Source organism: Perissodus microlepis, chromosome 11 (genome assembly GCF_051167445.1).
Source record: "Perissodus microlepis isolate ML-2025 ecotype Zambia chromosome 11, ASM5116744v1, whole genome shotgun sequence".
Classification (NCBI taxonomy): Eukaryota; Metazoa; Chordata; class Actinopteri; order Cichliformes; family Cichlidae; genus Perissodus; species Perissodus microlepis.
Window position 1 is genome coordinate 18,430,936 of NC_140471.1, and position 15,262 is coordinate 18,446,197.

General features: G+C 40.8%; 1 protein-coding gene across 3 annotated transcripts; it reads right to left on the reverse strand.

Annotated features, from left to right (window-relative positions):
- Positions 1-3,239: 3,239 nt before the first annotated feature.
- On the reverse strand, positions 3,240-14,265 carry LOC146377548 (uncharacterized). 3 transcript variants are annotated; one of them, XM_084943830.1, is made up of 8 exons: positions 14,181-14,265; positions 8,458-8,521; positions 7,976-8,023; positions 7,069-7,098; positions 6,233-6,298; positions 6,024-6,092; positions 5,771-5,813; positions 3,240-4,581 (listed from the first exon to the last, which is right to left on the reverse strand). In XM_084943830.1, the coding sequence occupies exons 2-8, from the start codon at positions 8,510-8,512 to the stop codon at positions 4,536-4,538; spliced, it is 357 nt and encodes a 118-aa protein (XP_084799956.1). In that variant the 5' UTR covers positions 8,513-8,521; positions 14,181-14,265; the 3' UTR covers positions 3,240-4,535. The 3 variants fall into 3 exon arrangements, with proteins under 3 accessions (XP_084799956.1, XP_084799958.1, XP_084799957.1); XM_084943832.1 differs by lacking the exon at positions 14,181-14,265 and adding an exon at positions 12,916-14,174; XM_084943831.1 differs by lacking the exon at positions 14,181-14,265 and adding an exon at positions 11,795-12,875.
- Between the last annotated feature and the right edge of the window lie 997 nt (positions 14,266-15,262).

Below are 15,262 nucleotides of genomic sequence, written 5' to 3' on the forward strand. Positions count from 1 at the left end.
TGACAAGTTAAAAAAGTGGAACCATCATCCGGTTCATCATGGTCAACTATTTCAATAGTTGGCAAGAAAAATTCCTTTAAAAAGTTAAGTGATTATTTATCCGGGACAATAATGAATAAATGAATCCCATTTTAATCAAACCTTCAGCCATGAAGCAGGCTGGTTTCTAATGACCTTTGCATCTTGTAACTAATGCCATAGCCACGGGCAGTGTCTCACAGCTCGGATTTATTATTAAAGGTTATGAGGAATAACCCCGCATCATCTCATATTTGACAATCTCGCACAGCCCTTTTCACTGTTCTGTGAGGATATAAAAATAAAAGTTAGCTCACTTCATCATAGCTCCCACACTCGGTTTACACTTTGAATCTTAACGAAAAAGGATGTTTAGTAAGAGTGTCTAAGCCTCTTAGTGGCTCTATGCTTGTAAGCGAGTAAAGCCCTAGATTAAACAACATCCATTGGCACATTATCTCTGTATCCATATGGCATCAAAATTATGCAAACAAGAAACTGGGAGAAGGCATACAGATTTCATAACACATTTATTAAAAAACAAACACAATCCAGAGCGCAGCATAGATACACAATATACAGTAGTATGTTGTAATCACCATCAGAAGAAAATCAAGGTGACTGCAGCTGTGCAAACAGATCCAATTCATAATATTCTGTCACCTACAGTTTTCCTGTGAGCTATCACACATGTACATATATTGTGAATAATTACTTAATTACATACTGAGAATCAGGTGTGATTGTTGGCACAAAATAAACACGAGTTTACCTTAAGAGAAAAGTGCATAAAAACATAAGTAACTTCTTAAAACATATAGGTCCTTCTCAAAAAATTTGCATATTGTGATAAAGTGCATTATTTTCTGTAATGTACTGATAAACATTAGACTTTCATATATTTTAGATTCATTACACACAACTGAAGTAGTTCAAGCCTTTTATTGTTTTAATATTGATGATTTTGGCATACAGCTCATGAAAACCCAAAATTTCTATCTCAGAAAATTAGCATATTTCATCCGACCAATAAAAGAAAAGTGTTTTTAATACAAAAAAAGTCAGCCTTCAAATAATTATGTTCAGTTATGCACTCAATACTTGGTCGGGAATCCTTTTGCAGAAATGACTGCTTCAATGCGGCGTGGCATGGAGGCAATCAGCCTGTGGCACTGCTGAGGTGTTATGGAGGCCCAGGATGCTTCGATGGCGGTATTAAGCTCATCCAGAGTGTTGGGTTTTGCGTCTGTCAACTTTCTCTTCACAATATCCCACAGATTCTCTATGGGGTTCAGGTCAGGAGAGTTGGCAGGCCAATTGAGCACAGTAAGACCATGGTCAGTAAACCATTTACCAGTGGTTTTGGCACTGTGAGCAGGTGCCAGGTTGTGCTGAAAAATGAAATCTTCATCTCCATAAAGCTTTTCAGCAGATGGAAGCATGAAGTGCTCCAAAATCTCCTGATAGCTAGCTGCATTGACCCTGCCCTTGATAAAACATAGTGGACCAACACCAGCAGCTGACATGGCACCCCAGACCATCACTGACTGTGGGTACTTGACACTGGACTTCAGGCATTTTGGCATTTCCCTCTCCCCAGTCTTCCTCCAGACTCTGGCACCTTGATTTCCGAATGACATGCAAAAGTTGCTTTCATCCGAAAAAAGTACTTTGGACCACTGAGCAACAGTCCAGTGCTGCTTCTCTGTAGCCCAGGTCAAGCGCTTCTGCCGCTGTTTCTGATTCAAAAGTGGCTTGACCTGGGGAATGCGGCACCTGTAGCCCATTTCCTGCACACGCCTGTACACGGTGGCTCTGGATGTTTCTACTCCAGACTCAGTCCACTGCTTCCGCAGGTCCCCCAAGGTCTGGAATCGGTCCTTCTCCACAATCTTCCTCAGGGTCCGGTCACCTCTTCTCATTGTGCAGCGTTTTCTGCCACACTTTTTCCTTCCCACAGACTTCCCACTGAGGTGCCTTGATACAGCACTCTGGGAACAACCTATTCGTTCAGAAATTTCTTTCTGTGTCTCCCTCTTGCTTGAGGGTGTCAATGATGGCCTTCTGGTCGGCAGTCTTACCCATGATTGCGGTTTTGAGTAATTAACCAGGCTGGGAGTTTTTAAAAGCCTCAGGAATCTTTTGCAGGTGTTTAGAGTTAATTCGTTGATTCAGATGATTAGGTTAATAGCTCGTTTAGAGAACCTTTCGATGATATGCTAAATTTTTGAGATAGGAATTTTGGGTTTTCATGAGCTGTATGCCAAAATCATCAATATTAAAACAATGAAAGGCTTGAACTACTTCAGTTGTGTGTAATGAATCCAAAATATATGAAAGTCTAATGTTTATCAGTACATTACAGGAAATAATGCACTTTATAACAATATGCTAATTTTTTGAGAAGGACCTGTAAAGTAGTTTTGTATGAAACTAAATAAAAAACAAAACATATATACATTTTACAAACTCCCACTATCAGTGGGCCCCACCCAGAATCATAATAAAATCTTTCTCCAAACATGAGATTGCTGTGTACATTTGTAAATACATGGATTATACTGTGTATCAGAAAGCAAGATTAAGTGCACAGTTTCGCTATGCTTTTAGCCTACAAAGATAAATATATCAGTAGTTAAAAAAACAGATATTAGCATAACCCTTTCCATTTACATCACTGAGATAGGAGAGAAAAAAAAAAAAAAAAAAAAAAAAAGCTCCACAGCAACATTTGCTTTACACAAATAGAGTCACAACAGTTAGCTGCTCAGTCTCGTAAAGCCTGAGCAGAATTTGTTTAAAAGGCACGCAGCGTGCTGGTGCTGAATAACTCTTTGGGTTTCCGCATGAGCCCGATTGCTTTCTACATCGGTTTTGGAAATGTGCTATGCTCGTCCTACAAAGTGAGAATCAGTAAATACTAAGGGACAGACTGACAGACAGAGAAGAGTGAAATGTTTGGTGCTGCAATTTTTTTTCCCTCAAATTGTCCTCTTTTTGAAATGCTGACAGATATTGAAGGCTTACAGGGGAATGCTACACTTTCAAGACATAACAATAGCGCAGGGCACAGTAAAAACAAAACGCACAAACAATAATCACATCTGGGTTACATCGAGTGGGAAGCATAGTTTGTTTGTTTGTTTTTTTTTAACGAAAGCACTTCAGCACACACACACCAATAGGGAGTGCACATCCTTGATAAGGACCTGATTGCATAGTTGTTTTTTTTTTTTTTTTTTGTTTTTTTTCGGGGGTTTGCTCTCGGGTCTGGATGGCAGCCAGGCCCGCTCCCCAGCGGCAAGACATATTGCAAGATTTAGTGGAAGAGAAAAGTGAGACGCTGCTTCGGCATATCCGCTATTTAACTCCATATAGTCATTCCCAGTGTTATTAATTCCATTATCAGTGCTCCTTCTGATGGCACAGACAGAAAGCTGACAAGGAAAACAGATTCCCTTTTGCCGACAAACAACCAGGGAAGCCGGCACCTTAGATTCTTGGATAGAAAGGGTTCCTGCACACAGCACGAAAAGGTTGATTTGCATAAAACCAGAGAAAACTGTGTGTTCTGTATGAATGAAACAAAGGCATTGTTGGCATTTTCCCAATCATCCTACTTTATTTAATTCTTGAGATTTTATCCTTCCCTCCCTCATAACGAGGTTCTCTGTAACAGTGTGGGAGGCATTAATCTAACTCTCCACAGCATTCAGAGAGCTATTTACAATCTAAAGTGAAAGCCTTTCAAGAAGAGGGGATTGGAAAACATCATCATTCATGGTGGTTGATTAATTTGTGGCAGTGCAGGAAGGTTTTAGCACTAGCCATTTCCACTTGTTTCAGGGGTATTTCCCCCCTCTCCTGTTGTAACTGGAAGTTAAGAAGACAGTGAACGGGTTTTTATCTTCCTATTTTGTTGCCTCCTGTCATTCCTAATGGGCCAGGAGGAGAAAATGTGACACAAGTGAATAGGAATGAACGTGAGGCTGGCTTAGGCTGGATTAGTGTGGTTTGTCTCACTCAACAACCATTTCACATAGACGGGTCTCTCAGAGTTACACTGCATAGTCGTTGGGAATAATTTCTTGTCTCAGGAATTAAAGGGGGAAAAAAAAAAAATCAGGGAGTTCTGGCTGTGCTAAATTATCCCTTTCAACAAAAGGAGCTTTAAGCCACATTCACTGGCTTTGATTTGGATTCCTCAAATAGAATCCAATTAGAAGGTTTGACTGTGTTCCAAAAGTCCCAGGCTAAATTATGTGTATGTACAGAACAAATGACTGGGACAAACACAAAAGTATACAAAAAACAAACAAACAAACAAAAAAACATACTGCATATGCTACGCATGTACAGGAGGTTATGTGGGAGGGAGGAATGAACTGAACATTCAGAAGCAGGCTGTTGTTCCAAGAAGTCTAGCTGTCCTAAGTCAAAGAGTAGGAGATAACATTTCCTGATGCATCGACCTCTCTTGCCTGTGTGTTATAGGGCTTGTAGCTGTAGACCAGGAACTAGACAGACCCTTTGTGGTCCTGTTCTATTGGCACAGAGTAGATCCTGAGGAGAGACATAGGAAGAGAGAGAGAAGAGACCACAGAAGGGGGTGAGGTGAAGCAGGTTAAAAGCAAAATTTCACCGTTAAAGGTATTTTTAGAAAACGTCTGGAGATGCACAAGAAGTGTCTCTGTGTGGCGGAGTTCAGGAAACGGCATGTCTGCTGAGTGCTACAGGGCTTTGACAGGTGCACAGTGACTGCATCACCTCAGAACACAGCTCATCCCCAGGTGGGACTTATAAACCTGGCAAGGCACTGTTGATCCAACAAGCCAGAGGTTGCTGTGTGATTAAGCCTCTTTTCAACAGAGCGATCAGTCAGCACCAAACACTGCCAGAGCTGACTGCAGCCCCAGGAGGCAGCCAGTAATCCTGCAGAGGAATTTAACCCTTGCACTTCGACTTGGGGATCCGCTCTGCGACAGCTGTTCGCTGCTGCTTTAAAGATCTTTGAAGCCCGATTTGACCTCTATGACCCCTGTGACCCAACCTGCACAACACGTTACATAACACCTCCAGGACAAAAGAAATTGATTACACTGCAAAATGTTCTCCAGCAGAGGAGGACAAAAAAAAACCCCAAAACAACAACAACAACAGAGAGAGTCTCTCAGTTTAACTGGTTTAGGCTGTTCTGCTGTCTGATTGCCGTTGGCCAACTGTTGTCATTGAGTCAGTCTCATGTTTACCCTGTTGCGTTATTTCTGACTAGAGGTGTCTACTTAGGCCTCAGCTCATGAGGTAAGCTTTTGAACAGGTTAAGTCCTGTCCCATTCGGTCATATAGACCCAGGGGCCCTGCCTTAAGGTTACTGTTTGATTGCTAAAAAGGTAAGGTGCGGTGTGTTCACTGGTGGTGGCGTAGGACTCAGACTGTGTTACTAATTGCTGTGCAAGTCCAGACAGGTTCAAATGGGTGGATGCAGCTTACAATTTTGTTTTTTCTCTAGTTTTCAAGCTGACGAGTTCGATTAAATGGGACAAATTGGCAAGGGAGTCAGAAAAGCTGTTACCCACCCGACTGGTTTTGTTACTCGGAGGCCGACTTAGGGTAAAGAAAAACATGAATTTTTAAAAATGCTGCCACAGTATGCACAACGGACATAAGGAGAATATGCATACGGTGTTTTTCTTGAGCACTGAAGTACATAAAAGATGCAAAGAAAATAGTCAGAAAATGGTCTAATTCTTACCCCTGCTCCTGCTGCTGCATCTTGCGCTTCACTATCAATATGGCTGCAAGTAAACGAAGAAAAAAAAGAAAGAAAACAAATAAGGTCAACGCTCCACAAGAGAAAAGTTCACATTTGTTTAAGAATTAAAAGCTTCACAAAGCACACAGAAACCATGCTGACTCCAGCCAAGCACCGGAGGGCTTTAAAGGAATATATTTGTCACCTGTGGAAATGCAAAAGGCTTTATTTCAAGGAAACATAGAGTACTTACTGACAACTGCTGCGACCGAAAGAGCCAACACCACCCCCGCTATAACTATGATAATCATGTAGCCCTCATCTGAAAGACCCAAAAAAAAAAAAAAAAAAAAAAAAAAGGAATCAGCACGTTGACATTATGAATCACTTGCAAATGTTGACATTTAAAATCATTTTCATACATTACTATATATAAATAATTACAATTCAGATACTTCTTACCACTGTTGCCCTCCACACCAGTGGTTTTGCCTGGCCCAGCATTTAGATTCAAATTGGTTGAAGCTTCTGGAAAGTTACAAATAGAAATGTCAAAATGTACACACACACACACACACACACACACACACACACACACACACACACACACACACACACACACACACACACACACACACACACACACACACACACACACACACACACACACACACACACACACACACACACACACACACACACACTTTCCTTCACAAATGAAATTTCCCTAATTTATCTGCACATTTTGACTCGTGTGCTGCTTGAGAAATTTAAATGCACTTTAAAGGAAATGAACAAAAGATTTAAGCCTATGTACACGTGTCTACAAGGAGAGGAAAAGAGAGTGCTTGGGGCTTCAAAAAGAATTGTAGCCATTTTCAGAAATGCTGCTTCTCCACTTGGCAGGCAGGCCGTTGTAAACAGATCTGTAAGTCTATCAAATGTCTATCAAAGCGAAGATGAGGAGTGACGGAAAAACGGATGGTGAGAGAATGAGAATGCCAGTGTTGATTAGCTGACCGACAGGATGACGGAGATGTTGACGTGTTCATTGGCCTTTCAGCACAATCCACAGGGCCGCCTCTACAGAGCTAATTGATTCTATTCAGGCCGTAATGGTTGAGGGGAGCTAAAAGCCAACTGGGGCCACAGCTTAGTGGAGTAGAACAACCTATATACTATACAGACTTACTGACAATAACAGAGGCCATAACCTTCATATACCGGTTTCTGTGCAGCTGTCAGTATAGTGCATGTGTATGAAATAGAGACTACACAGAGTAGGGCAACAAACTCACCACGTTCCACAAAATCCTCGTCATCCAGGTCTGCGGAAAAAAAAAAAAAAAAAGGGACAAATGAGACGTCTGTTCAGTCAGTGCAGAAATGCAGGTTCTCACTATGACCGCCTTCTTATATTAACAGTGTAAGAGTTCTTAAATTGTACAACAGTGAGGATACAGACAACACTTTGAATCTTTTAGCAACACTATTGATCGTGGTTGTGGTGGAGGTGGTGGTGATAAGGGGTGGGAATATAAAATCAGTTTGAGGCCAAGAGGAAAAAATGAAAACCATAAACAAGAATCAATATTGTACACAGGGAAGCTAAACCTTATGAGAACACTAAACAATAATAAGACTGCAAACAAGAACAACGCGGCCTTAAAAACAACTTCAACTGTGAGCAAATAATAAAACTCTAAATGAGGAAGAAGCGCTTTAAGTGGTAGCCACCATACAACAATTACAAGGAGTGGAGATAGATATGGAAAATTATAACCCACCATTACACACGGGGCTGATTTATACAGCTATATCATGTTTTTAATGATATTCTATTTCATATCATATTTCTATTTTACAAGGGGGGAATGAATAAATAAATCACTTGTTCCCTCTGACTACGCTTACCCGGAGTCAAAACAAGGATCAACACTTAGGCGACAACGACAGCACATGAAAAACACGTTGAAGCAGCTAAATGACTTCAGAATATTTAAGCCTAGTAATTCTTCTCAAAACACATTAATAGGCCATTCACCGTCATGCACGGGTGTGGTCGGCCTGCTGATCTGAGTGCTTAATTCTAAGTAAAATGAATTAATGTGTCAGACTGATTCCTAAAGTGACAGGCTGCAAAAAACAATTTGTTCCATAGGCGATGCAGTAAAAGTACTACTGGACAAAATATGGCTTACATACCATCAGCTGATCCTTCAAGTTCTGAAGAGTTACGAAATGCTTGCAGAGCTGAAACAGTGAGATACACATTTTCAAACATTTTATTATTCAAAACAGTTATTGGTGATATCAAAGGAGGCATTCAGGGTGTAGCACGCAGATGAAGACTCAGTCGGTTTAACTGCATACTTGTACTTCATGTACGTCACAGAGTCTCCTGTCACCTGTTCATTTATGACATCTTCCATATCAGAGAAAGCACAGCCATGGGCTTGCTGCTATAAACTTCACCGTGCATGTTTTTATTACTTATTATTGTTCAAGTGTGTCCAATAGGCAGAAAAAAAGAAAATCAACAGTGACTGCACGCATTAACCTTGTTGAGGATGACACAGACACATACACATATGCAGGTAGTTGAGGAAAACAGGAGCTGGCACAGGGATGCATAGACCCTGATTAGATGCTTATCACCTGAAAGAGTCAAAGATATGAGAACTTACCAGCAGCAGAAGCTGGCAGAAGTAGCAGCAGACATAGAAACAGCAATCGCATCATCTTCAAATGCTGCAGGGGAAAAGAAAAAAAAAGGACACGAAGTTAAAAATATCTGCTATTAATATTCAGTCACTGATATGTGTGAAATCTTGGTGTTTTTTGGTTAAGAGACTGAGTGAGATTGAAAGCTGAAGCGCTGTCTATTACTGGGGTCTTGCCTGGCATTCTGAGTGCTGCTAGTCAGTGGAAAACTACAAATTTTGAGGCAGGCAGTTCTTGTGCTACTTTAACAAGTTTTAAAGGCATGCGTGCATAACTAGATTGTAATCCTAGATGGGTGGTGTCAACAGGCGTTCCCCCCCCCATGATACCCAACAGAAGGAAGAAACAAACAAACAAAAAAACCCCAACGTTCTAACAATTCTGACACACTCAGCTAGCAACAAGTGCCTATTCAACATTTTCCAACCCTCATGCAAAGCCTTTGGACCAAGGCAAGAAAACAAGATTGAGCAAGAAAGGCGTCCAGGAAGAGGTTCACTGACAAAACAAAAAGGAAACTGTGGAGATACAGAAAATTATTTTACTGCTACAATACAACATTGCATTAATAATATATCCCACAGCCTTGATATTGCATTGGAGATGTTTATTAAAGCTATTGCCACCACGTTAACCTTTTTATTACAGATGCAGCTATAATTATTTTATACACATTGCATGTTTGTGCTCATTCAGTGTTGATGCTCAGTCTATCAAAGAAGGTTTTAAGCTTTGTGAAGCGCTATGTCTTCACAATCTATTGTGTAGGTGACTTGGAGCATAGAAGGATAAACAGCATACACGCTTACAACACACATATAATCCAGAAACCTGCCAGGCCAAAGGCCCGAAATTCATTTAGCTTCTAACTGCATTTCAGTTTGCTTAGTAACAGATGACAGAAGACCAGTTAAGAAAAGGACAAGCCCTTAGAGACCATATAGGCTTGAAATTTATTGCCATCTATGGAAGGTATTATAGAAAGAGGAACTTCTGTGTACCATTTACTGTAATCGATGTATTTGATCTGTAATTGACGCAAGAAGTGCATCCTGCCAAGCATTAGGTTACTATTGTCATCCTAATTGGAGGGGAAACAAATATGAGCTCAGTTTAATTTCATTTCCTTCTACCTTAATCTGGTCATTGACACCGAGTGACAAATACATTTTCCATGATGGTGTTCTTGTTTTTTTCGTATGGTACGTTGTTATTTTTGAGGAGGAGAAAAAAAAAAAAACATCCATGTCGGAACTTCCTCATGGCAGAGGGCCCAAAAACAAACGCCATCTCCATTCCCTTTTAAAACCATGTAGATGTGAAACGCAGGTGTTCTTGACGTGCCAAACAAAGCCCCAGCTGTGTCCAACACAAAGTGGATGCAGATATTTTTAAATGGAAAAACCATGAGAATGACCTTTCTCCCACTCAGTGTCCCGGATGTAGCCTTCATGGTGCGGTTCAGTCACTCAAAAATTGGCATGCGGTCAGGAACCAATAGTCATTTATGCAGCGTTTAATACTGTACACAGAAACACTGCAGTTCTCCCACTGACCTTTGTGTCACATGTTACACAGTTGGCGCCCCTTCATTGTTAGCCTTTCCCATTGTGTGCTTATTTCCTTAGCTGTGAGGGAAGAACTGAGGTGACCTGCATTGTGAAGGTGTAGATTATGAAACACTAAGGGGCGCCTACCCCAGCACTTAGTCACTTACTATATCCTACACTAGCACAATTTAAGGAAGTAGTCCACAATGATCTCTGATTAGTAGCACCAATTCCAAATATGGTAAATGAAAGTGAATAAGATGCAGGGGCAATAAGAAACGGGATTAGCAGACATCACTTCTTTATGCAATACGGTTTTGGACAGATTAATGAGAGATCTACCCAACACTTAATTCTGCCATGTATAATCTCATCTATAAATACTGTTATGCCAGTCGAAAACTGTAGTCTCTCATGCGAGACAAATATCTATAATGTAGGGCAGCATCATGAAGTATTTGGGCTGATTATATTGGAAAAGAGATGTTAATCACACAACTGATTTGAGCGGGAGTGTGCTGTGTGCAGGCCTCATAAACAGCTGAAGAAAATCTCCAAACGCAGCCAACCTAAAAAGCTGCAAATACAATCCCCTTCTGTGTATCCAATTTGCTTTTCAGAGTCGCACTGGGCAAAATAATAAGCTGATCCAATTTGGAAATATTTATCATCCCAGTCCACTGCTTCTCTATCAAAACAGCTCCTGAATAATATTTACCCCATTTTCCCCTCCTTTTTTCAAATTGGGTAATATATTCTTGCATATCTGAATTACAACTGAATTTGCTCTTTTACACCACACCCAATTTGCCACATATAATAACCAGGGGATAGCTTGTAAAGTGCATATGCCAGCTGCCGTCTGGCTACAGGCGCAAAGATCGTAGACAATAAATGAAGAAATCAACAAATCATCAAACTACAGTGCTGTGCTGCATGACAGGCATATACACTGTGCTGCTGATGCTGCAGGGGGAATATGTCTTGGTTTTGTTTCAGTTCCCCTAATGCAGTTTGACAGGATTAACCCCGAACATCATACCTGTCTAGCCACATTAGCAGACCTAAGAGCACCAAAAATCTTGTTTACCAGAGTTAATTTGGAACAAATGTTTCTGACTCCTTCCAACCCATCCAATTTCATCTGTAACAGCGAAACAGATGCACAAACAGAAGTTTAGTGCAAGTGCATAAACTTAACTGCAGTGGCGACCATCTCTTATCTGCTCGCACAGATAGCAGCCCTCTGCTCGTTACACTGTGCACCCTGACAAGGCTCTGATACGAACGATAACAATCAAAGTGGGCAAAAATATCAGAATTTCTTCCATGTAAAGTGTTAACAGGAAACCAAATACAAGAAAAACTGAACGATAGGACACAACTGCAACGAAAAAGGAAAAAAAAAAAAAACTTCACCATCATTCTGATAATGTGTCATAGCTTAAACCAACTTGGTATATGAGAGCGTGCGTGGAAGAGGAAAGGCACCAAGATTGTTCGTTATTCTTCGCCATTTATTTTCCCAAAAGTGGATGCTTATTCTGGTTCGGCGAAGACTGAAAATATTTTTATTGAAATGTTTACTCAGCTCTGCCAACGGTGCAGCAGCTGTTTATCTAAGTGAAGTTGATGCAGTTCCTTTTTCCCCCCCTCCCTTCTCTAGCATACTGCAGTCCCACTGGACCACAAACAAAGTGACAATGAAAGTAATGATAAAAGAAAAAGAATCACATAAAGCAAAACTCACAATAACTCAGTCGATTCCGTGCATACCAGTGAGAAATCCAGACAACAAGTATGACAACTACACAGCTATTTCCAATACAGTGTTAGACTGTGGGTGACTTCTTGAGCATCAGGTCGTACAGCTAAGAGCAAAACAACTAAGAGGATATGAGTGTGTGACTGGCTGTGGGGCTCCGCCGTCTTAGAGACTCATATCCTGTATTTGGCCTCCCTTTCTGCCTGTGTTTGTGTGCAAAAACATAAAACCGGGTAGCACCCAGTGGAATGAGCAGGTATAATTCCACAGCTGCACAAAAAAAATGTTTAAAAAAAATAATAAATAAAAAACAAAAAATGCAGCTGCATTTTAACCTTTGCTCTGACCAGGGCATCAACAACCTGAATAAGGACAAACAGTACACCGGGCACATACTCTTCAGCTTTACTTTTATCTGATGGAGACAGAGCTGTTGTTCTCTGTTTTGTTAACACTATCACAAGACCTATCCTGGTCACATCGAGGGTTTTCAAAATCAAACCTATCTGAAATGCATTGTCAGGAAACAAGCAACACAAAATCTCTCTCTTACTGTCTTTTTTTTTTTTTGTGAGCAAAAACTTTCTGCAAGATCAAGATTTGATACCTGTGCTCTACCTCTGACAAGCCCTGCAAGCAACCTGATTAAGAACAGTGGGGAAAAGACACTGTTATTTGTTTGCAGATTAATTTTTAAGACAAAAAACAGACTCACTCGCACTGGTATGAAAGCGGCACACAGAGAAAGTGAGGTAAGGGTTGCTGAGGTGTCCCAAGAAAGGAAAAAAGAAATCAAACTTTCTTTTTTTTGAAAAGCACCTGTTTCTTTATGGAAGAAGCCTGCTGATTTGAACTGATGATAAAATTACAGTACTGATGCTGACTCACTGCGTGATCAGCTACTGTTAAGAGTCAAGTATGTCTCAATCAACATCTAAAAAAATAAAAACAAAAACAAAAGAAATAATAATAATTAAAATGACAGGTATACAACAATCTACACGAACTTAGCAAAGATGATAAGACTGTGAAGCTGGCTGATTTCCTGTAGTATTTGAATACTAAAAATCGCACCTTGTGAAACGTTTAAAAATCCAGTGACCTACCAATGCCAGAGACAGACCATTTCAAAACACACACTCCGACTGTGGAATATGGAGGGTTTTTTGTAATAATATCCTTTTGTATCCCTTAAAGTGACGGACTCACGGCAGACGTCAACCGATCAGATGAGCAAATCGCGGGGGCCGAGTGTGTAACAGGAAATCCTTTTCTGCTGTGTAGGCCACGATCAGGGCAAGCTTCTTCTTTTCTCTCTCTGTCTCCCTGACCTACAAGGGGGATTCACTGTCAACTCATTTAGAGCTAAACTACTAGCTGAACACTTGGAGTTTTAGTTGGCGGAAAGCACCTTCGCCTCTCTTGTTCTTGTTCCTCAGAGTTGTCAAGAAGTGAGTTTCCTGAAAACGAGTGGGGGTTAAACGTAATGTGGCAAAGAAGAACTTGCCCCCGGTTTGGTAATGATGGTTTTGTTTAAACTGAAACTAAAAGCTGCAACGGGAGGGGAGCGAAAACAAAACACATACAGCACTTGTGATCAGACAGGTAGTTGGCTCGGAGTTATTCAGCCACTGATTACGACCACACGCGCGCGGCTGATTGACAGCCTCGCGCGCGCCACTGCAGCACAGGTGTGTTAGCTCAGCCTGAATCTAAGCTTTTCCTCGTCCAGTTGTATGTTGCATAAGCTTTATTGTTTTGTTTTTTAAAGGAAAATCGCTAATATCTCAATGTGTTTAAATGCACTTTATACTTTCGCACCAGTTGGCGCCACCTGGTTTGATCGTGCTCGGCTGTACTTAACAAACATTCAAAGGTCGCTTGCGCGAAAAGTTACAGTCTGCCTGTTGTTTTTATTTTTAGCAGGCTAGTGCTTCGTTTTCTTGAGGTTTAGCTTACAGTAGCTGTTTTGCTTACACTTCTGTTGCCTCCCTTGAGTCGTTTGTCTAGATTTGAATGACCAGTTCCCACAGAAATTAAAAAAAAATATATGTAAAGTAATATTTAAAAAAAAGAAAAGAAACTGAAGTCTTATTAACTGGTGTCCCGATGAGAACGCTTTGTTTTATACGCTTGACTTGTACTTTAAAAACAGAGCCACCACACTTATAAGCAGTTTGCATTTCTTACCATAATAATGCTAAAAATAATAATAGCAACAATTTGAGTTTCATTATGTTTCCCAGCTATTTGCAATAAAAAGGCATACAGTACAAAAGTATGCAGGGAGCTAACATGTAGGGAACAAATGTGCAGTTTCAGTAAGCAAAAGCAAAACTCATCTAGAATATTGGCTGCGAGGTGAACTTACATTTAAATGAGTTGTTCAGTTGTTTCGATACTCTGCTGGTATGTTGTTGCTCGCTCTCCAAGATCCTTGTTATCATGGAAACTGCCAGAGTGTGTGCACATTAATACAGGTGTAGTCAGCCAACAAACTTCGTCATTGGCTGCTGAGCTTGTGGAAATTTGACACCACTTATCTTATCTGTTCTACAACTTGACTTGCTATGCAGATTGTGAAACTTGCTCGGTGCTCCAAGTGAATAGGAGTACAGTGATCACATTAGTGCCAGTGTGTTGTTTGTGCTCATAAAATCATCTGCTGCTGTCAGGGTAGTTCATCTTTGTTTCTTAATCGTGTTATTGTTTCCTCCATGTGCATGTTTCCTGCAGCTGGGATGCAGGAGCATATTCAAATGTTTATTATTGAATCTAAAGTGTAATTCAATTTTATGTTCTCCTCTGCAGGCCTGTCAGAAGCCAGTAGCTATTGGTAGTGAGTTTTCTGTCCATTCTTCTCCCCTCATAATGACCCTGCAGCCTGCCATTGCCAAAGGGAATGACCAACAATGACTTCTACCACATTCCCAGTGTGACATTTCTCCGTGGCCTGTCACAGCCCTGTTAGCATTTTGTATCTGGACTGATTGCAACAACAGCTTACTTCGTGACGTGTCCTCCTGCAGGACTAACTATCCTATTAGAGCTCACTTTCCTAACTAGACTGCTGCCAGCTCAATGGTGATCACTAGCTCAGGTCTCACATTAGTGTCCTTAAACTGCTGGGATCGTGCAGATCTTTAATCCTGTCTCCCTTTATGACAGTGCTCTTCATGTTATTGCCTCTTTTTCTCATAGGTCAATACTGACTTTAGACAGTTGTCTAAAGTATGGCTTTTGTCCAGTGGCTGCAAAGAAACCAGGGAAGGTTTAATGGATCATGGATCATGACATGGATCACCTGCAGTTAATGTTCCAGATGAGCATGGGGAAGAATGTGATATGAAGTGACACAGAGCATACGGCCTTCACAAGAAGCATGTGGCCCACAAAAAAGAAAAAATGTGTGAATATTCAAAGATTGTCACCAGTGTTGGTCAAGTTACTTGA

What these genes read in the sequence shown, in the direction of transcription:
- LOC146377548 (XM_084943830.1), bottom strand. Translation starts at nt 8,512, where the DNA reads ATGATGCGATTGCTGTTTCTATGTCTGCTGCTACTTCTGCCAGCTTCT. An exon ending in TCTGCCAGCTTCTGCTGCTG is followed by an intron (nt 8,024 to 8,457) that starts GTAAGTTCTCAT and finishes TCACTGTTTCAG; the next exon opens with CTCTGCAAGCATTTCGTAAC. An exon ending in CGAGGATTTTGTGGAACGTG is followed by an intron (nt 6,299 to 7,068) that starts GTGAGTTTGTTG and finishes GTAACTTTCCAG; the next exon opens with AAGCTTCAACCAATTTGAAT.